The following is a 22,935-nucleotide window of genomic DNA, read 5'->3' as shown; positions in this document are numbered from 1 at the left end:
ACTTTATTATTTATTTATAAGATTTTACTAGTTCTGTTCAAAAAATAATTTATTTCTGGTGTGACTTTTAGGGAGTTGGGAAAGATTGCTCTCATATGGATTGACCTGTAAGAGGGAGACAAGCTGACATTTAAACAGACATACTTTGTGTTATCAGAAGGACTATTCCCAGAGAGCATTTGAGTCGTTCATAATCTAGACTAGATACCTAAGTCAACAGTTACTGAAATGATATTGCTGTCTTATCTTTATCTACACTCATGGCCTCAGCAATCTATGTCACTCCTCTTGCTGTCCTTCCCTCCCTATTTCACCTCTATGTTTGAATGCCAGTTCCTAATCTTTTCTTTTTCCTGCTCCCATTTTCATTAGGTCTCTTTTGTATCTAAAACATACTGACTTGAAATGGAAACTTTTTGTAGCTTTCTCAGACTTTCAGTTTTAACTCTAGTTCACTCCGTCTGCTATGTAACCTGTATTACTTACACTGTGTTTTCCCTCCCTGACGAAAAGGAACTGAGTTACTGCCTTTGCGGTTACTGAGTGGTGAGGTTATTTTGGGCCATGAGGGCTGGGGGCAAAGGTAGGCTGGGGAGGGAGGCGAAATAAATTTCGCAGCTGAAACTAATCTTTGGTTTTCAAGTCTCATATACATTGCAATCTAATTCTTGTTAGGAGTAGAATTAATGTGTGTACCCAGCATATCATCTGGTTGTTAATTATTTGAAACTCAGAAAAAAACACAACAATGATTTAGGAGGGATAGCATTTCTTTTTATTCTTGGTTCCGTATTTAAAAAACATCGTCTGCATTTTGAATTAAGTGGAAAGGTTGAGAAAGGTCACTTTTTCTGTTTTATAATTGCAAAAACAAACCAACTTTTAGCTTGCAAGTTTTAGCTACAATAATAATCCTGACATCACCATGACATAACTGGAAACAATTTTGCCAGATTATGGATAGAAAGGAAAGGAAAAACTATGACTATCAGAAAGCAGTAATATTTATTAGCAATACAGGTAACCTTGGAAAGTTATCAGCTACAAGTTTTAAAACCACAAAACTTTGGATACAAGGAAGGAGTGTGTGCGTGGCTAACAGAGGAGGTTAAGAAAAGCTGTTATCAATGCAGAGCAGTAAGCCGACCCATTTACTGAGCAAATTAAAAGGTCCAACAGCCATTTATCTTAATGAAATTACTCAAGATTCCCCTTTTCTTAAAGCAGTCCAGGAATCAGATGGGGGAAGACAGGCTAACATCATCTTTATCAAGGATCTGCAAAGATTACAAAGATAGCCAGGAAAGCATGGTGAATGGAAGAGACGTCGCAGAAATGAGTAATTGATTCTCCTAATATTTAGATCTTGAATTAGGTTAGATCTTGACCTGCTTCTAGCCAGTTGATCTCTTTAAATATGTAGGCTGTAGGCTGTGCAGTAAGTTTTTGCTTCTTCTGTAATGTTCTTCTTACATTCCTCTAGATTTCACATATACTTGATTTCTTTAAAGATCGCTGCTTTTCCTTTGGAATAAGGCAATGTGGATAAGGGAGACAAAAAGGGAATTAATTAAACGTTAAGATAGCGTGGTTTTAAGGTTTTGATGCATAACTTCAAGACATTTTCACAGAGCACACTCCTCTCACGTTAGGGTTAAAGTGAAACTTTCCATTTGGATAATGCAGAGGATGACATTCTTCAGGGAAAAATAAAAGAACACTAAGCTTCCCCCTACTAGGCATCTTCTTTCAGGCACTGAGACTGCAGCCATCCAATAAATGGGGATGGGCAGAAAGAGAAGACTTCAAAAGTCATAGATATACTTTGAAAGCTAATTTTTGGCAAGTCTGGCAATGAGATCTTTCCATTCTCCTCTTTTCTTTGTGATGTATGTAGGAGTGAGTAGCTGCAATAGTGATTCTGGCTGTTGCCTAAAGAAGTTCTGACACAAGGCCTCAGTGTTACAAATCACATACATCCCACAGTCATAGCTGTTTTGTTGAGCAGGGGCTTTCTCTTCAACAAAGGCTAGTTTGTCTCCTTTTCTGCCTAAGAAAGCTTCCAGTTTCTCTGCTACCTGCTTTGCATGGACTGAGTTGCTTCTGCTATGGGAATCGTAATGAAAAAAGCTATTTTTGTCTTGGATATAAACCAACAAACTCCAATGGGTTCCTCCAGCTGCCTCGTTGGAATTATCATTGATGGCTAAAAATACAACTCTCTTGTTGGGGAGGTCCAGGGGTTCAAGGAACATGGCAATCTCTGTTTGGTTGCTAGTGCACTTGATGAACTGGGTAACTTCGGGGCTGATGAAGCAGACGTGGTCAGAGCAGTCATGAAACTGACTATTGGCAAAGTATTCAAAGGCAAATCCAATAATATGGTCATTGAGCCAGCTTGGAGGATCCAACAGTGAGACATCTGACTGCCGCAGTAGACTGTCCATGTAACTTAAGACTACAGGGTCCATCTTGTACCGACCAGGGCTGATCAGAAATTCCAGAAGCTGAGGAGAGGCAGAAGATAATATTTACTGTTGAATATGATACCTGGCTGTATAATGGGAGTGAGTAATAAATAGGAGGTACTTTTACAGAGTTTTGGTAAAGATTAAATATAATTGTAAAGTGTTCACCAACAATGCCTGGCTAAGAGTAAACATTCAAGAGACCCTAACTAATGTGCTGTATGTTAGTAATTAGTTAGAATGAAAACTTTGGAAAATTTTCATGCTAAAACAGTAAGCATGAATTTTTAATTTCCTCTTTAAATACAGAGTTTGGTTAAAATTGTAACAAACATTTACCAAACTTCTTAGCATTAACCATATTATCTGGCCATTTAATGAATATGCATGATAATAGTGGCAAATTATTTTACAGTAAAGTGAATTTTCAAAGATTGTAAAGAAAAATGTTGCTCATTAACAAAGGAAATAGTTTCCATTTCAACATTAATTTTCAAGAGATAAGATAAAAATATTGCTTCCTCATTCCACAATAGAAAGTGACAGTGATTAGAGTTGTAGTTAAAAAGAACCACAATTTTGAGAACAGAAAATTGTGAGAGTAACACAAATGAAGATCATGCCCTGTTCTGCCCAGTTGTGAGCATGAGTGATGTAATATGTCCTAGTCCATTTCCCATTTTTAACCTCAAGTGGTAAGATAAAGACTATGGAATGTTTATAATAAAAGTTAGAAAATCTTTTGTAAATTGAAAGGTAGTTAGGCACAGGAATCAAGAGACCTGGATGTAGCCCCAGTTCTATCAAAGAATTTAAATGATTTTGTCCTTGCTTTTGTTTTCTGTAAGAAGAGTATGTGTCTGTTTTGCATGCCTCAGTGAGTTGTAGGAAAGGCCAATTAGTTTTACTTGAAGGTATTAAAACAAAATAAGATGTACTATTAGTATTTATATTATTAATTGATATTAGTAATATGATCAGAAAATTTAGATAGTACTCCATACCAATGAAAGCAAATGAGGTTTGGAAACGAATATCTATTCATATTATCTTGTCCAAACAAAAGCATGATTAATTTAGAGAACAAGATAAATTATATAGTAAGATTAATACACTCATGACCACCCAAGGTAAGGTGCTTATAACAAAGAAAAGAAGTCTGGTAAATGTGAAAGGTAACATATTTGAGCCTTAGAGAGTTAACAGCTATTCATTACCTGACAGCATTACAACATCACTAAAAATCTCAAAGCAATAAACAGTCACATGCAGGTAGAGAGTAGAAAACAAAGCATATTGTAAGAATAATACCATTTCTATGAAAGACTGGGCTAGAATAATCAATTTAATCAATTCTGGCCATTAGACCAAGTAAACTACCACTTGATTACACTAGTAAAATAATAAAATTTTGTGGCACAACCATTTTCCTATACTCAAAACCCTGCAAAACCTATACAAAAAATAAATATACCCCTCAAGAAAAAAAGCCTAAAGTAAATGAGGTAACTAAGAAGCACCAAAGATGGTTTTATGTGCATACAGTATATTGTAAATCTGAACTACTTCAGAAACAATGTAAGACTGTTGATGAGAAAAAAATATACATATTAACATAGATATATAAAAAAGATGGCATGAGTTAAGATTTTCTTAAGAAGAGAGAATAACTTCAGCAGAGACATAAACAAGGGCCAGGAACAAAGTTAACGAGGCATAGAGCACATTTGCTATGGGTGGGCCACAGATTTGGCTGTAAGCTTTTTGGCAGCTAACCAGAGAGCGTTAAGTTAAACATTCACAATGTCCATAAGGTAAAAACAAAGTGACTGCTCAGGAAAGGTAAAAGCATTCTTTGTATTAAGGTTAGACAGTTTTCTTTAAAGAAATTTTCATAAAAGACACAGTATATCATAATGAATAATGTCCCACATATTTTTATAATAGATGAAGCCGTTTCAGAGGATTGTTTTTATTTTTTTTTATTTTTTTTTATTTTTTATTTTTTTTTTTTTAAAGATTTTATTTATTTATTCATGATAGTCACAGAGAGAGAGAGAGAGAGACAGAGAGAGAAGCAGAGCGAGAAGCAGGCTCCATGCACCGGGAGTCCGATGTGGGATTCGATCCCGGGTCTCCAGGATCGCGCCCTGGGCCAAAGGCAGGCGCCAAACCGCTGCGCCACCCAGGGATCCCCAGAGGATTGTTTTTAATAATGATCCCTCACATCTAGCCTGATGGTAAATGAGTAAACAGCAATCTGGTAAAAGCCAAGTCTATGGAGGCTACTCAGCTTGCTGATCTCACTTAAGAGTAAATGAATATGAAAAGGGAAGTGCTTGTGCATCAGGCAAGTCTCCCTCAATCTCTCCCCCATGTTTTTAACGAATACTACATAATGGCGAGTGCCAGATTGTACTTCCTGGCAAATACTTGGGAGACCTACTCTCTATGCTGTCAGCTGAAATCAGACCCACATCTTAACAGCCAACCCAACTACAGACAGGAGGTCCCTATCTTGGAGGGAGTGACCGAAGTAGCCAGTATTTCCTTCAGAAAAGTTTTAGTGCTTTGTTTGATTTTGAAAATACCCAAAACACAGACAATGGGTCGATCAAGGATCTAGCTCTATTCCATGGATGGAATGATTGCATGATTGCAATGGTTTAACTCCACCAATTCTAAAGCAAATGAAACTAAACTAGCCTTTGGCCAAACCACCGTTAGCCAAGAAAAACTCTAAACTTCACATCTGAAGACTTGAGTATTATTTATTTTATTATTTTTTAAAAGCTTTTATTTATTTATTCATGAGAGACACAGGGAGAGGCAGAGACACAGGCAGAGGGAGAAGCAGGCTCCATGCAGGGAGCCCAATGTGGGACTCGATACCAGGACCCCAGGATCACGACCTGAGCCAAAGGCAGATGCTCAACTACTAAGCTACCCAGGCATCCTTGAAGATTTGAATTCTAGACTCAGTTCTGTTACTCACTGGCCATGTAATCATAGATAAGCCACTTAATTTCTTTAGGCCTCAGTATTCTCTTCTGTAAAGTGAGAAGTCATCACCTTTATCATAGAGTATTTGTCAATATAAAATGAAGAAACATCATTAACTAAAATTTTAAAAGATATAAAGTAGTATTTCCAGCGGCACCTGGGTGGCTCAGGCTGTTGGGCATCTGCCTTTGGCTTGGGTCATAGATCACAGGGTCCTGGGATGGAGCCCCGTGTCTGGCTCCCTGCTCAGTGGGGAGCCTGTTTTTCCCTCTCACTGCCACTGCTCCCCCTGCTTGTGTGCTGTCAAATAAATAAATAAAATCTTAAAAAAAAAAAAAATGGTGAGAGAAAGGAAGGGAAATGCCTTTAGAAGGGAGGTCCAGTCTGGCTAGAATAAAGAATAAGGGTACAGGTGAGGGTTAGAAGATGATTATTAGGGATCCCTGGGTGGCGCAGCGGTTTGGCGCCTGCCTTTGGCCCAGGGCGCGATCCTGGAGATCCGGGATCGAATCCCACATCAGGCTCCCGGTGCATGGAGCCTGCTTCTCTCTCTGCCTGTGTCTCTGCCTCTCTCTCTCTCACTGTGTGCCTATCATGAATAAAAATAAAAAAAAAAAAAAAAACAAAAAAAAACAGAAGATGATTATTAGAAGCTAAATGGCAACAGACTGAAGTCCAGGTGAAAGAGCTTGGAATTTATACTGAGGCAAAGGGAAGCTGTTATGGCAAGGCTGGTGCTTTAGGAAGTTTACTAATTCAACCAGGGTGTATAGGATTAATTGGTAGGGAGAGAAATTGGAAGAAGAGATCAAGTAGGTTTTTATTGAAAGTAAAGGTATAGGAAGAAATGACCTAAATCTGGGGAAATGGTAGTAGAAATGGGGAGGCAAGGAGGAAAAGGTACTTTAGACTGAGATTCAGTAGGTAAGTGATCAGAGAGCAGCAGATAGAGAAGAATTAGGAAATGGTCTATGGGTTTTAGTTGGGGTGACTCAGGGATGAAGATCCCATTATCAATGGGGTAGAGAAAACGGAGACAGAAAGGGACCTATCAAAAGAACCAAGAACCATCTAGAACCATCCTAGGGATATTTCCTTTCTATATAGTAAGCACTGTATTTGGCATAGCTAAGGTACAGGATGTTTGTCAGATGACTGAAACAAAAAGGAGTCAGAACATACAGATTAGGGAAAACAAGATAAATAAGGCCTCTTAAGATGTTTGTGTTGTCTGTAACATTCCCAGTTCTGCTTTGGTTTTGTGTTTTGTCTGTTCTCCTCTGTTAATAATAAATTCCTTCAGACATAAGACCTATGTACTTGGTCTTGGTGGATGGTAAGGAAGATTGGAACCTAGGGAGACAATAAGCTCCTCACAGTCTTGTTTGTAAAGTCCTACAAATTATATATTTCTAGGTTTTGGGGTTAGGAGGCTTTGAAAAGTCCAGGCTCTGATTTTGCCACTTACTATCTATGTGACTCTGGCCAAGCTATTTATTCTTTTGCTAGGCCTCATTTTCCTCATTTGTAAAATGAGGTAATAAAAACACCTGCCTTACAGGGTTGTTACACCAAATAAAAACATGAGTGAAAACACTCAACATATCATCTGACATACAACAGGTTCTCAAAAGGAGTTTCTTCCCTACTCCCTATTATTTGGGGTGGTATAATGAGACTTAGAAATTTCTTGAAAATAAAGCATGTTATCTTTTTTATAAAGCCACAAAATCATAAAGGACAGATCTAGCAAGTGCATGACTCTGTGCTCTACCTTTGGCAAAAGAGTGAATGCTAACTCCAGAGAAAATTGTTCTCTAAACCTCAGAGTGTAGCAATGATGTTAATGTGTTGTCAGTATACACACGCCCTGCAATTACAGTTTATGTATCTTCCAACTTCTGTAGCTAAATGAAGCTAATACTGAAATCACAGTATAGAACACTTCCTAAACAAAGGCTTAATTTTAACAAAAGGAGACTACTTTTTCATATTAATATTAAAATCCTTAAAATGTACATTACTTGAGTATTTGTTATAAAAAATAAGGTAATTCCATAGAAGGTAATAAAAACTACCTTAAAGAGAAAATTTACAATTCAATAGGAGCCAACCTGATTACCTGCTGCTATAAGTAAGGGAAGAAGCTGCTGGTTCATTAGGAAAAAAACAGTAGGTTGGATGTTAGTTCCAATGAACTATGTTCTAAAGGAGTGCTAATAGTACTTTTGGTGATTATGGAAATGTTCCTTACTGGCAAAGTCCAATACAGTAGTTATCTGCCACATGTAGCTACTGAGCACTTGAAATGTGGCTAGTGTGATGGTAGAACTGAATATTTAATTTTAATTAATTTAAACTTAAATTTAAATATCTACATGTGGCTATTCGCTACTATTTTGGACAGCACAGTTCCACAGATTTCAGAAGTATTTCTTTTTTTTTTAAAAAAGATTTATTTATTTATTTATTTATTTATGATAGACATAGAGAGAGAGAGAGAGAGAGAGAGAGAGAGAGAGGCAGAGACACAGGAGGAGGGAGAAGCAGGCTCCATGCTGGGAGCCCGACGTGGGACTCGATCCCGGGACTCCAGGATCACGCCCTGGGCCAAAGGCAGGCGCTAAACCGCTGAGCCACCCAGGGATCCCCTCAGAGGTATTTCTTGAAAGAAAAAAATAAGGTTATATGGTTAAGTTAGGGAAATGCTGCATACTAAAACTCCTTATTAGAGAGTCATAGGCATACAAGCATGTTAGAGGCTAGACGTTCTGCAATAAAGAAGTGTAATTTTTCTTGTTCTGATTTTTTCCCAAACTCATTTTACCATGAGACACTTTTTTTTTTTTTTTTTTTTGTTAAACAGAGTATCTATTGACACCTTATCATCTATGCAGAGAAGTTTGGGATATGCTTGCTGAATTATTTAATAAATGGTATTGGGACAAACTGTTAAACATTTGATAAAAGAAGGCAGTTAGAGCTCTAACTCATATACATATTTTTAATATTTTATTTATTTATTCATGAGAGACACAGAAACAGAGAGGCAGAGACACAGGCAGAGAGAGAAGCAGGCTCCATGCAGGGAGCCGGACTCAGGACTTGATCCTGGGTCTCCAGGCTCAGGCCCGGACTGAAGGCGGGGCTAAACCGCTGAGCCACCCAGGCTGCCCCTAACTCATATCTTATATCAAATTATACTTCAGGTGGAACAAAATTTAAATGTTAAGAAAGAAAACAAAAATATTAGAAGGAAGTGGGGCTTAATACACTTATGTGACTGGCCTAATAAACACATAAAAAGTTACTCAACACTTTACTAGTAATCAAAGGAAATCAAGTTAAATCAAGATTTCATTTTTTACCTATCGAATCAGCAAAGATGAGGAAAATTGATAATAACTAGCATTGCTGTGAGACCATGGGAAGATACGCATTCTCATTGTTTAGAGCAGTATAAACAAATGCAAGCTTTTTGAAGGGTAATTTACCATTACATTCCAATTCTTAAGAAATGTCTACATGTAGGTATTACACTTTCAGAAATTTATCTTCAGGGAAACATTAAGGATGTATACAAAATTTAACAAGAATATTCATCACTGGAATGTTTATAACTGAAAAAAAAAAAGAAACAATCTGAAAGTTCAAAAGAGGACTGGTAAATTTAAATAACAAGTTTCCAAACAATGAGATATTGTCAGCCATTAAACAGTAAAGTTGTAGATACAAATTTATTGACATAGACGTTCATGATATGCTACGAAAAGGAAGTTTATATAAAAATTTGTACCAGAAAAATATACACAAAAATAATCAAGAATGATAGCCATTCAGTTTAAATATTGTTTTAAAAGATAATTAATACTTAAATTTTTTCCTTCTACCTTTTAACACTTTTATTTTTTCACTCTCTTTTTATAATGAGCACATAACCAGTAAATACAGCTATTTCCATTCAGGAAAAAAAAAAAAAAAAGATGTGCACCTCCCACTCTTACACTGACCTAAAATATGCCTGTTTCTTCAACTCAGTGGTCTTACTTCTGTCCTTTGGAAAAAAAAAACCAGAGAAAGTCTAATCTTTCTCCTATAAACTTTCAAACACAAAGATGTAAAATTAATCTGTTTACTAAAATTAGATTATGTCCAACTTCTAATGTATGATTCCATTTGTGATTTCACAAAAGGAATCAAATCCAAGACCAAATGTGCTTTTCATGGCAGCATAAGCAGAAATATTTTCAGGAAGGAAGTTCAAACTTTTTTTTTTTGGTTTCAATTTTCCCCTATTAAACGTTTCCTTTTAATGCTAGCCTAAACCATCTAAAGATTTGTATAAAGTGGAATGTAAAAATTACCATCAAGATTTATATATCCCTCTTGAGGGCAGAGATTATCAGATTTTAATCATCCCTGTTTTCTTTAGTGCTTGACAAACTGGAGAAACTTTAACAAATGTTTTTCCTGAACAAGATACAGAAGTAAAATACATTTTGAAACACAAAATTGTTATAAACATAGGAAGATTTCTCAATTTTATAAATTATTTATAAATTTGAATAATATTCCTCTGACATCAATATTTTACAAGTAGAGGAATTCAGCTCTCAAAGTAGAAAAAGCGCTTGGTATGATGATGACGCTTGTTAACTCTATGCCACAAATTCCATTTGGTCCTGCCTTGGGTCAGGGAGCTAAATCAGGTGACTTTTTGGGATTTCTTCTAGAACCAAAATTCTCTATTTACTGCTATTACTAGGTATGGCTATCAATGGCTAAGGTGTCATTGACCATGAATATAATTTTATTCTCAATCTACCATTTTTAACTCAAAGGTTCCATTTGTAATTATACCAATCTTTTTCCCTACTATAAACCTGATATAAACACCAGTCTTTCCTTAAGCTGTGTTTTGCTCAGAATTTTCTGAGAAATGACTTTATACAACTGCAAAATTTGAAATGCCTGAGGTTGTAAAGAAAGTGTGTGTGTGGAGGCCAATAGGTTTAAGGAGAGGTCTGAGTAAGATAGTATTTATAAAGGAATGGACAGATTTTTATTTCATCATATGCATTAACAAATTAAAGCTAATAAAGTGTGATCAAAATAAAGTTATAATCTGCCTGATTTCATAAAATAACCACTGTGTTCAGTAGTTATATGCAAACACAGTTTGAAAGAGCATGAAAAACTTATTATCTTTTAATCTTATTTGTCCTATACATTTCAAAGCCTGGTAAATCACTTTTTCATAAGAGGTAAGTTGTTATTATAAACTCTTAATTAATGGGTTTCAAAAACATGCTTGGCATATAGTAGGGGCTCAATATATATTTAATGAATGAATAAAAGAAATAATGCATTTATGTTTTACTGTATTGCGTTCTTAGGAAAACAGGATCTGAAGCGACCCAATTATACATATAAAACGTTCTGTCTTAGCAATTTGTCTTTAAATGTTAATTAACACAAATATTTGTGAGTTATCTGACCAAATTTGAATTATATATTATTAAGTAGGGCTAAACATTTCCAGCAAGTTATTTATTTTAGCTGCTAACGTAAAGTGCCAAGTTGCTACAACAAATACTAGTGAGAAAATCAGAGCCAACCAAGGCCAGAAATCCCCAAGCTATTGTTTTGAAGGAACTGAATCTACCACACTACTCTTGAGTATTTTTATTCATTGGCCATAAGGGAAGAGGCCTCCAGTTGTTTTTTTTTTTTTTTTTTTTTTTGCCTCGAGTTTTTAAACCTATAATTTAGATGCTCAAAAATAATAATTGTGATTGGGACAATATTTTTCAGTATGAGGATGGTGTTCTAGTGCTTTTATAACACATGAAGGTGGGGAAGGGATAGCCATTTAATCAGAAGCCAAAGAAAGGAAATTTCAGAAATTTTTTTTAAGTACTAAAGATTCTTAAAAAGCTTTATAAATGACAAGTATTCTTGCTGCAGATAGACCCATCTCCCCATTCCCTTAAAAAGGAGACAGATGAAACTCAACCTCTATATATAAATTTTATTCTCAGTCTGTACTGAACCATATCACTACCCAAATGGTCTCCTAAAGATGGACAAAATCAATATAGTCTAGTCATGCTGAAGAAGGTAGTCTCTCAGATAAATTGATTCTGAAAGTTAAGTTTACATTACTTATTTGGGTAATACTTGCACCCCATAGTTTTTTGAATATGTTTAAAAATGCACACAAGTTGGGGACTTGCTGCAATCTGGACAGTAACTTTTGCATAGTCTGGTACTGATCAGTTTCTAAAGAGATGGGTTATCTGGGCTTTTAGGACTTCCTTTTTGCTAATGCATTTTACTCTTCCAAGAGGTTTAAGGGATTGACAAGGAGAGAGCAATCTTGACCTTAAGAAGTTGAAATATAGGACTTACAGGTGTAGATGGAATTTAACCAAGGAAGGCCTTAGCAGCACCTGGGAACCTATATATGTGGTAAAGCCATTGCCTATGAGAAATACTAACTTTATCACTTATAATATAAAAGAATGGGTTAGCCTCTAGACCATGTAAACTGCTAACTGACTGCCATACTGGTGTGCACATCTCTGTTGAAAGGTGTGTGATTTAGTCCAATCTATGTTTTTTTCAGACCACTCAGTCATACTGAGGAAAAAGTAACTTAGCAGATGCTTTAGAGATCACTTTATAGTAAAATTTAGTTAAAAAAATTTTAATTATTTATTGGTCCAGATTCTTCATTCCTACCTTCTCTTTGACAATCTCATCTACACATTACTGGTAGACTAATTTTTCAAACAGAACTCTAGTTACATTATTCTACTCCCAAAATTTTATCATCTCTCCTTTATCTACCAAATTAGGTACAAATCACACCCTGGCATCCAATGATTTCCGCAAAAAGAGCCCCAATGTATCTTTTCCAATGTATTTTCTAGTACTGCTGCTACATATATAATCACACACTCAGTACTCCTGCAGGCCCAAATTATTAGGTGACAGTACTGACTGCTACCCTTATGGTACAAGAGGAGAATCAAATAGCCAGTTACCTACTCCCACGGAGGCTGGGAAGTAAACACTCTTCCAGGACCTTCTGAAACACACATCTGATCTGTCATGCTCTTGCTCAAAACCATAGTCAGCTTTTTATAAATCTAGGGTCCACGGGCCAGGATGTGGCTAGAATGAAAAGTGCCACAAACTTGGACAGTGAAAAACTGCATCTTGATTTTTAATACTCTCTAGCTGAAATTCAGCATTTCTTCAGTAAGTATAGGCAATAATCCACAGTACTATTAGCAGTCCCTATGTTTTTGTCACCAATAGAAATATGACATTTTCATGTCACTACTGAAGTTGTACAGGTATCTCAAAATATAATTCACACTCATCAGTATTTTGAAATCACATAATTAGACCTACTGCCAGATGTAATTTAATACATAAAGCACACATATAACTACATCAAACACTTGTTTTAATATTTTAAAACTTTAAATAAATTGATTTTGTTTCTATGTATTTTTTTTATGCATTTAAAAACATTCTGAGATAGGGTCCACTGTCCAGGCTGCCAAAGAAGTTTATGGTGGGGAAAAAAAAAAAGGTTATTTTATTTTCATCTTTTTTTTTTTTTAAGACCTATTAATTGCTTATAGTAGATAATCTAAACACTTTAGCATGGAATTCAAAGCTCCTCATAATCTGTTCACACCCACTTTATCATCTTTATCTCTGCCCCACCCCTACTCTCCATATTAAGCCCTAGTCATACCACACAACAGTAACTCTCTCTTATCTGGAGGCAGATAGACAGGTTTCTGGATTAGCCCTAGTTAATAGACAGTAGCCATGCACTGGCTTTGGCTTTGCCTTATAGAGACCTCTCTGCCTGCCAAGTGAATTGTTCTTTTAAAAGGTCTGTTTTCCCTACTAGTTTGAGATCTTAACAGGGCTGTATCTTAACTGTTTTTATATCTCATTCCTAACTTAAATGATTTCTGAGTAACAAAGACAGATTCTCAATTGGCAAGGCACTGTATACTAGGGGGAGTAAAATTAAGTCTTTGAATCTCAAATTGACTTGGCTCTTTTTGGGGACAGAAATAAAGTTGCCCTTGATTGAGCACTAAAGGTCGGATCTCTAGCTGTGGATGCTGGGGAAAGGGAAGGAGAGCCCTGAGGTGGACATCATTAAGATTGAGGGATGGCACCTGCTGAAGGCAAAGGCAGAAATGACGCCTTTCCCATTTCCCAGAGCAGTTATCCAACACTTCCATCACTCTGCTCAAGCTTCTCATTCCATCCCCAACTCTCTCATCGAATGACTCTCATCTTAATGTTAGAGACAAGGTCACCAACTTCCCTTCCTCCCTCCCTGCCTTCTTTTCATCCTTCCTTCTCTCCCTCCCATCCTTTCCTCTAGATGTTCTCAAACCACAGCGCATCTCAGGAGCTTTAAAAAATACTGATGCCTGGGCTCTAACCCCCGAATTTGTTTAACTGGAGCAGCAGCACTGGTTTTATTTTTTAAGAAACCCCAAACCAACTTCTCAGGTTATCCTAACAGGCACACAAGGTGGAGTTCCACGAGTGCGCTTGATGCTATAAATTAGTCTCCTTCGTCCACGAATTGTCCACCTCTGGGTTCCATCGTACACTTTTACGCCCAAGTCTCCCTATCTTTATTTATTTTTAAATATTTTATTTATGTATTAATGAGACACACACACACACACACACATACAGAGTGAGAGTGAGAGAGAGGTAGAGACACAGGCAGAGGGAGAAGCAGGCTCCATGCAGGGAGCCCGACGCGGGACTCGATCCCAGGTCTCCAGGGTCACGCCCTGGGCTGAAGGCGGCACTAAACCGTTGAGCCACCCAGGGATCCCCAGGCTCCCCATCTTTAAAGAGAACATTCTCTCGGCCCACATCCTCGCCCCTCCTCACTCATCCTCAAAAATGATGCTTCTTTAAAGGGTAATCTATGCCTGTGGCCTTGACCAACTATATCCTACTTTACCTTCTCACTCGTATTCTACCTTTTCAATCCTACTCTACCTTCTCACTCCTACTCTACCTTTTCACTGGTACTCTATCTTTTCACTCGTACTCTACCTTTTCAATCCTACTCTACCTTTTCACTCCTACTCTACCTTTTCACTAGTACTCTAACTCGTCAATCCTACTCTACCTTTTCACTGGTACTCTATCTTTTCACTGGTACTCTATCTTTTCACTGGTACTCTACCTTCTCACTCCTACTCTACCTTTTCACTCGTACTCTACCTTTTCACTGGTACTCTATCTTTTCACTCGTACTCTACCTTTTCAATCCTACTCTTTCTCACTCCTACTCCAACTTTTCACTCCTACTCTACCTTTTCACTCCTACTCTACCTTTTCACTCCTACTCTACCTTTTCACTCCTACTCTACCTTTTCACTAGTACTCTAACTCGTCAATCCTACTCTACCTTTTCACTGGTACTCTATCTTTTCACTGGTACTCTACCTTCTCACTCCTACTCTACCTTTTCACTCGTACTCTACCTTTTCACTCCTACTCTACCTTTTCACTCCTACTCTACCTTTTCACTAGTACTCTAACTCGTCAATCCTACTCTACCTTTTCACTGGTACTCTATCTTTTCACTGGTACTCTATCTTTTCACTCCTACTCTACCTTTTCACTCGTACTCTATCTTTTCAATCCTACTCTTTCTCACTCCTACTCCAACTTTTCACTGGTACTCTAACTTCTCACTCCTACTCTACCTTTTCACTCGTACTCTACCTTTTCACTCCTACTCTACCTTTTCACTCCTACTCTACCTTTTCACTAGTACTCTAACTCGTCAATCCTACTCTACCTTTTCACTGGTACTCTATCTTTTCACTGGTACTCTATCTTTTCACTCCTACTCTACCTTTTCACTCGTACTCTACCTTTTCAATCCTACTCTTTCTCACTCCTACTCCAACTTTTCACTGGTACTCTAACTTTTCACTCCTACTCTACCTTTTCACTCGTACTCTACCTTTTCACTAGTACTCTAACTTGTCAATCCTACTCTACCTTTTCACTGGTACTCTATCTTTTCACTCGTACTCTACCTTTTCAATCCTACTCTACCTTTTCACTCCTACTCTACCTTTTCACTAGTACTCTAACTCGTCAATCCTACTCTACCTTTTCACTGGTACTCTATCTTTTCACTGGTACTCTATCTTTTCACTCGTACTCTACCTTTTCAATCCTACTCTTTCTCACTCCTACTCCAACTTTTCACTCGTACTCTACCTTTTCACTCCTACTCTACCTTTCCAATCCTACTCTACTTTCTCACTCCTACTCCAACTTTTCACTCGTACTCTATCTTTTCATTCCTACTCTACCTTGTCACTGGTACTCTACCTTGTCACTCGTATTCTACCTTCTCACTCCAATACTGTCATATGCTTCTGCACTCGTCATTCTCTCTGCTTCCATCTCCTCTCCCCTTTCTCGACCGGCTGCTGCTCACCACTACCCTCGCCTTTTAACCCGTTAGGACTGACTCAACGGTCACCTGGGGAGGGTTTCTCCCGGTCCTTCCACCCAATCAGGAGCCCCTCTTGGATGTTCAGAGGGTCCTACGCTTATTTTATTTTATTTTTTTTGGTTATATATTTACTTTATTACTACTGCGGACTCTCCCAACGTCTCCCACGCTGACACAGCACTTCAGGGAGCTGAAACTGTTTGATTTGCTCCTGACTTCCAGGAGCCTAAAGCACCAGCGGGCACTCGGAGAAGCCCGAGAGGAATGAATGGAAAAGCGAGACTAGGAAACGGAGGTCGGGGGGCGGGGAAACGCGAGGGGGAGGGCGGGCGCGAAGGGGCGGGGGCTAAAGGGGGCGGGGTGGAGAGCCCAGCGCCACCAGTGGGGAAGGGGACACGGAGCGCTAAGTCCCCGGAGGGCGGGGGGCGGGCCGGGAAGCGGCTCCCTGCTGGGACAGACCGCCGACCCGACCGAAGAGGGGAGGCGGCTTCTTACCTGCCTCGGGCCTCACCACCCCAACCAGCCTTCAGGCACCTCGGTGCTGGCCGGAAAGCGAGAGCTACAGTCGCAAACCCTGAGTTTTCTACCCCGACCTTGCGACATTCCTCTCCAGTGGAGGGAGAATCTGAGGCGCGGTTCCGAGCTCTGCCGTAAGGTGAGGAAGAGACGTGTGGGCGGGGCCGCCCGGGGCGGACGGACGGGGCGTGGCCGCGCAGGCGCCTGCGGCCCCCTCCGGCGGCGTCACGTGCGGGGGCCGGGCCGGCAGGCGGCCGGCTCGGGCGGGCGGGAGGGGGCGTGGGAGGTGAGTGCGCGCGCGCCTGCTCGTCTGCAGCCGAGTCGCGCGGGGCGGGGCCGCGTGCGCGGGGTCGGGGGCGCGCGGGCCCGAGCGGACCGGGGACGCGGCGGCGGTTGGCGGTGGCAGCCGAGCGCCGCAAGGACTGAGAGAGGCGGCGGCTGAGGCGGCTGAGGCGGCTGAGGCGGCGGCGGCGGCTGAGGCGGCGGCGGCCCGACGCGTGCTCTCCGGGCGGGGTGCGCGGGGGATGCGCCTGCCCGGGCCGGGCGGAGTCTCTCTGACAGGGCGGGGGATGCGCGGCGGCTGCCGTCCCGGCCCCTGAGGCTGCTGGGCCCACCCTCCGGAACGCGGCGACCCTCGGCGGCTCGAGCCTCCGCCGTCGCGGGCGGCCTGACCTCGCGGCCGCGGGCGGGGGCGGCTCCTGGCGAAGAGGAGGGGGCCGTGGCGGCCACCGCGGCGGAGCCCGAGGTAAGACCCGCCCCGGCCGCCCCGCGGCCCTGCCCGGCCCGGCCCGGCCCAGCCCACGTCTCGGAGTCGCTCCTGGGCTCCTGCGCTCCTGCGCTCCTGCGGGGCCGCCCCGCCCCGCCCCAGCGGAGACGCCCCGCGAGCGGGTCCCGGGGAGACCCCACCCCTCGTGTCGGGATTGGCCAGACCCCGTGCCGGCCCGCGGGGCCCCCCTGCCCGCCCCGGCGCAGCCCCTCGGACGCCCCTCGGAGCCGCTCGGGGCTCCGCTGGGGCCTCCCGTCGGCCGACCCCGAGCGCCCCCCGGCTGCGGACCTTCCGCTCGGGGTCGCCCCGCGTGCGCCCTGCCCACCGCCGCGGCCTTCGGGCGGCGCGCGCGGTGCTGCCCTCAGCCCCGCCGCCGCCGCCGCCGCCGCCGCCCCCCCGGCCCTTCCCTGGGGCGGACCCTCTTCTCTTTCTCTTCTCTTTGGTCGCGAGGGTTTGCCGTGACATCCTGAAGGGGACGTGGGCTTGATCTGGTGCCTTCTTCCTCAGTGGGGCTCCCGGGGACCCACCGACACGCGCGGGGCTGGTGGGTCCAGTGTGGCGGCTGAGGAGGGAGGGCAGCCCGGGGCGGAGGCTGTGCGCGCTGCTGGAAGGTCACACCGCCCGCTTCTCACCCCGTCCCCCCCGCGGGGCTGGGACACGTAGGGACCTCCCCAGGCCTTGGGTCCCCTCACCCTGAGGGAGGTGACCGTGTCCCCACGTAACATCGTTTACTTCGCCTCCCTGTGGATTTCTACACATTTTGGATTTATTTATTTATTTATTTATTTATTTATTTATTTATTTATTTATTTATTTATTTATTTATTTAATTTAATTTATCCATCTATTTTTTTGAATGATACCAGGGAATTTTTTGTTGTTGTTGTTGTTGTTGTTTGTTTGTTTTTTTAACGTGTTGGTTTTGAATTTGCTGGAAAAATAAGTTTCGCTTTCCTAAATCTTGGAAGGTTTTTAATGTTAGCTTAGTAATAAGTTGTTGCTGCTGCTGCTGCTGCTGCTGTCGCTGTCGCTGTCGCTGTCTTGCTTTTTCTAAGGAGCAGGTCCAGTTATCCGGCGGTGTTTTGCCGGGTCTCGCTACCAACAGGCGTGTGTCTCAGCAGCAGTGGACTAATAGGATTTCTGTTTGTGGGAAGTTGAACTCCTGAGTTGCCAAGAGGGAAATGTGCTGCACTAAATGATCAAGTACCTGGTTTTCACGTTGGTGTAGGGATGAAGTGTGTGTGTGTGTGTGTGTGTGTGTATATATATGTATGCATACACACACACACACTGATATTTTTATAATGAGCACTTGTAAAATTTTTATTTTGTATGTGCGAAGCTGAGGAGGGAGAACATCATACTGAAATTATAGGTGATCACTAGACGCAGTACGAAAGTTGAGAGGGTTAAAAGGGTATGCAGTAAAAAGTTGGTCTTTCCCCCATATCCTCCAACCACCCATTTTTCACTCTTGATGAGCAACCTCTATTTCCATCTTTATGTGGGGAATATCCTTCCTGTGATATCTCTTAGCATTTACGAACCTCTACATTCTTAAATATGTTTATATCCTTAAAGTGCACCACTAATACTTGTAAACTGTGCACTCTGTAGCTCCCCCCCACCCGCCCGCCCCAACTTAATAATAGATTCTAGAGATCATACAACAACAGTACATATGGAAATGCTTTGTTTATGGACTGGGTAGTAGTCTCTTTTTATGATCTTGAGGTTATTTTTATTCTTTGCTTTCACAAACAATGCTATATGCTTTTCTTTGAAGTATCTTAGCTCTTTTTTTTTTAGATTTTATTTTTATTTTTATTTTTTTTAAAGATTTTTATTTATTCATGAGAGAGAGAGAGACAGAGAGAGAGAGAGAGGCAGAGACACAGGCTGAGGGAGAGGCAGGCTTCATGCAGGGAGCCCGATGTGGGACTCTATCCAAGGACCCCGGGATCACGCCCTGAGCTGAAGGCAGACACTTGACCGCTGAGCCACCCGGGCGTCCCTGTATTAGCTGTTATAGTATGTCTTAAGTAATTATCAGGATTTTAAATTTCCTGACTCTTTTGTACGGACCTTACAAAAAAGGATATAACTAAAGTTCTCAGTGAACCTCTGAGTTTCCATGGAGTGACTAGCTTTGATGGTGATTATAATATTAAATAAGTTATTGAAAGGTATAAAGTAGGAACTGAAATGATCAGATTTCCTTTTTTTAAAAGGTCACTGTGGCTGTATCGAGGACGGCAGATTAAAGGGTAGTTGAAGACCCTTTAGGGGCAGGAATATCAGGCAAATGATGATAGTGGGTCTGGATTTGGGACTTGGTGATTTTGTTGGATTTGGGATTAGGGAGAAGGTTCATAGAAGACTTAGGTTTCTAGCTTGTGCCTTTCACTGAAGTGGAAATTGATATGAGGGAGGAATGGGATTTTTATTTTTAGTTTTGTCAAGAAAGAAGAATTTAATTTGTGAAGTTGGATTTGGGTGATTATGCTTCTGTCAGATCTTGATGGCCAGGAGGCAGCTGGATTTGTGGCTTAAGTTCTTTAACCTCTGGGATGGTAGTAATAGATTTTCGGGTCAAAAGGTATAAGTGAGAGGAGAAAAGATCACAGGACAGAAATCCAACATTTACAGTGTAGGTAGAGTTGAATGTCTAAAACTAGTAAATGAAGTGAGTAAATTCTTTAAAAAATCGTAATATAGTTTAAGTATCAGTAGTGAGGTTCACTCTCTAACATGTGATTTAAGTTTTTCCCTTAGGTAATGTTAGTGGTATATAGTTTTATGAAGGAAAGGGAATAAACATAAAAAATTTTTTTAAAAGTAAAACCTCAGTAAAAATTAGTACTATAAACCCATATTTTCTAATCATTTGGATTTTACTATTGTAGAACTTTGTTCAGTCTTCAGTGTTTGTGGATAAGTGCAGGATGTTTGAAAATATGATTGCCAAGAATATTAAGTTTCTTAATTTGCATTGTTTTTTTTTTTTAAGTTGTATTAACTTAGTTTAAAATAAAATAAATATTAGTCAAAAAATTTCGGGTCATGTTTTATTTGTTTTTTATTTTTTAAATTTTATTTTATTCATGAGAGACACACAGAGAGAGGCAGAGACACAGGCAGAGGGAGAAGCAGGCTCCCTACGCGGAGCCCAGTGTGGGACTTGATCCTGGGATTCCGAGATCATGCCGTGGGCTAAAGGCAGACACTCCACCTCTGAGCCACCTAGGCATCCCTGGGTCATGTTTTAAAATCTAACATCGACTTTATGTATTCCTAAGTCTAGAGCTGTTGTATAGATCTCTCACCTTTACTCCAGGCTCTTGTGAATCACTGCTAATGGACATCTCCACTTGGATACAGGTTTCTCTTTTTTTTTTTTTTTTTAATTTTTATTTATTTATGATAGTCACAGAGAGAGAGAGAGGCGCAGAGACACACACAGGCAGAGGGGGAAGCAGGCTTCATGCACCGGGAGCCCGATGTGGGATTCGATCCCGGGTCTCCAGGATCGTGCCCTGGGCCAAAGGCAGGCGCCAAACCGCTGCGCCACCCAGGGATCCCTGGATACAGGTTTCTCAAGCACTTCTACCTTGTACAAAATAAAAACTGCTTCTCTTCTTCCAAAAAGGAGGGGGTAGAGGGAGACAAACTGCAACAAAAATTTTGTTCTTGATTTCCTATATTGCTCAATGGCAGGCACCGCTCAGGTCTCCAGAAGTCTTCAGGAACCTGTGAATCATCCTCTACTCCTTACCTTACTACCAATATCACTAAGTCCTGAACATTTCTCCCTCATGATATTTCAGATAACTTCTGATTTCTATTTTTGTTGTTTCGACTTTATTTTAATCCAGAATGTCTGTTGTGCTTCTGTAATGCTTTGTGAGGGGTCTTGTTGCTTTCTTTTTTCTGCCTCTTTTGCCTTACCCTCTAGTTCATTCTCTGTACTGCTACCAGATTAGGTGTTCTAAAATGATCTTTTAGTTAGACTCTTTCATTTACAAAGAAGAGACTCAGGTTACAGTAAGTAGTAGAGTGCTTTTTGAAAGGAAACGTGCACAAGGGAACCTAGGAAAAGTTAACTTGATCTCAAGAAGAACAGGAGTTTAATAAAACCAGAAGCAGGAAAAGACAGATTTCACTCTAGTATTCTATTGTTAACTTGTCTTAGCTACTCTTGCTATTTCTCCTTGGCTTATTTTTTCTCTCTACTCTAGTTTTTCCTCGTCTGTCTCCCAGTTTCCATTTATTCCTAATTTCTGCCTCCTTGTAACTACTGTGTCACTCCTATGCCAACGTTTTGCCCCCTGGATGCTGTCGTTTTAACTTGAGCTCCTGTTTGCTAACTTCTTCCTTCTCCCTGGGATTTTCTGGTTTGAATTCCTAAGAAACAATCTTTTTGGCTCAGCTCTGTTTTCTCATGGGCTGCTAGCGGGTCTGTGTACGTGGGTCATGTGACCACTCCTGGCCATTTAGTGTTGGCCATGTGTTTGTTTGTGCATGTGGGTGTGGGGCAGGATCATAACGGTGAAAAGCATGGGGCAGTGTGCAGGGTAATTTCTCACAAAATGGGATTGCAAGCATGACCAACACTGTAATTGACATTTGTAGTAAATTACAAATCTGATTATGTCCTTTGCTATTGAAAGATCTTTAATGCTTTCTCATTTCTTTCAGGATAAAGCTTAACTGTAGCATGGCATGTATGTGAGATTCTTCATGACCTGTTACTTCTCTAGGCTTTCCTCCCTTGCTCTCTTTAAATTCTTTGATCCACCCTTATTGAACTTAGGCTTCTGCTCAGATAAGGTGCTTTTTTCCCCCTTGTCTTTGCATCTCTGTTCCTTTCCTGTCTTTCCTGTCTCCCATTCTTTGCATGGCTGATTCCTGTCTGACCTTCAGGACTCAGTTCAGTTACATCTTCAGGAAGGTGTTTTTTGTTTTTGTTTTTTTAACCTCTTTTAGGTCGAGTTAGATGCCACTCCTGCGTGCTCCTACATAGTACTTGCTTCTGTCATAGCTCCCTAATGAAATTCCTAATTATTTGTCTATTTTCTTCACTGGGCTTTAACTTCTTTGGTATCCCTACAATAGAGGAAGGAAGGTTTTTAGATTGGGGATTTGGAATATATATGGAAACTTTTTATACATTATAAAGTATACAAAAAAGTACACAGATCCCAAATGATTTTTCTCCCAGTATACACATCAACATAACACCCATATTAAGATGCAGAATATTACAACTCCATAAGCCACCTCATGCCCTGTTCTAGTCACTAATCCAGTTTAAAGAGGATTTAATTTTAAATGGGAAAACTCTTTAACATACAAATTTTTCTATGTATTTTGTGTGTATCTTTAGACATAAAAGGGACATAAATTTTGGGATTTTGATCCTATGGAAAGAACAAGCAATTTATGTTGTAGAAGTATAATTTTTGCATACCTATATGCAACAGACAAATTTAAAATCACATTGTACTAATATTCTAATATTTGGTTGTGGGATGTTTGCATTTAGGTAGATTTTCTTCTTTATAGATTTAATGTCATTTTATAGTGGCAAAAATAATATCATAGATCAAGGAATATTTGTTGAAAATAGCCTATTA

At 40.5% G+C, this 22,935-nt stretch overlaps 2 protein-coding genes across 3 annotated transcripts in view; one reads left to right on the top strand and one right to left on the bottom strand.

Moving 5' to 3' along the window:
- Window positions 1–752: 752 nt before the first annotated feature.
- Window positions 753–16,701, bottom strand: SENP8 (SUMO peptidase family member, NEDD8 specific). Of its 2 annotated transcripts, none has more exons than XM_038580876.1 (2): window positions 16,513–16,701; window positions 753–2,507 (listed from the first exon to the last, which is right to left on the bottom strand). In XM_038580876.1, the coding sequence occupies exon 2, from the start codon at window positions 2,469–2,471 to the stop codon at window positions 1,833–1,835; it is 639 nt and encodes a 212-aa protein (XP_038436804.1). In that variant the 5' UTR covers window positions 2,472–2,507; window positions 16,513–16,701; the 3' UTR covers window positions 753–1,832. The 2 variants fall into 2 exon arrangements, with proteins under 2 accessions (XP_038436804.1, XP_038436805.1); XM_038580877.1 differs by lacking the exon at window positions 16,513–16,701 and adding an exon at window positions 15,910–16,025.
- A 455-nt stretch (window positions 16,702–17,156) lies between these two features.
- Window positions 17,157–22,935, top strand: part of MYO9A (myosin IXA) — a 262,747-nt gene continuing 256,968 nt past the window's right edge. Inside the window, 1 exon segment of the mRNA XM_038580865.1 lies at window positions 17,157–17,278. The gene's annotated coding sequence lies outside the window, so the exon portion shown is untranslated.

The sequence above is a fragment of the Canis lupus genome, chromosome 30, assembly GCF_011100685.1.
Source record: "Canis lupus familiaris isolate Mischka breed German Shepherd chromosome 30, alternate assembly UU_Cfam_GSD_1.0, whole genome shotgun sequence".
In the NCBI taxonomy this organism is placed as follows: domain Eukaryota; kingdom Metazoa; phylum Chordata; class Mammalia; order Carnivora; family Canidae; genus Canis; species Canis lupus.
The sequence above is the reverse complement of the archived record's forward strand: the minus strand, read 5'-3'. Positions and strand labels throughout refer to the sequence as shown.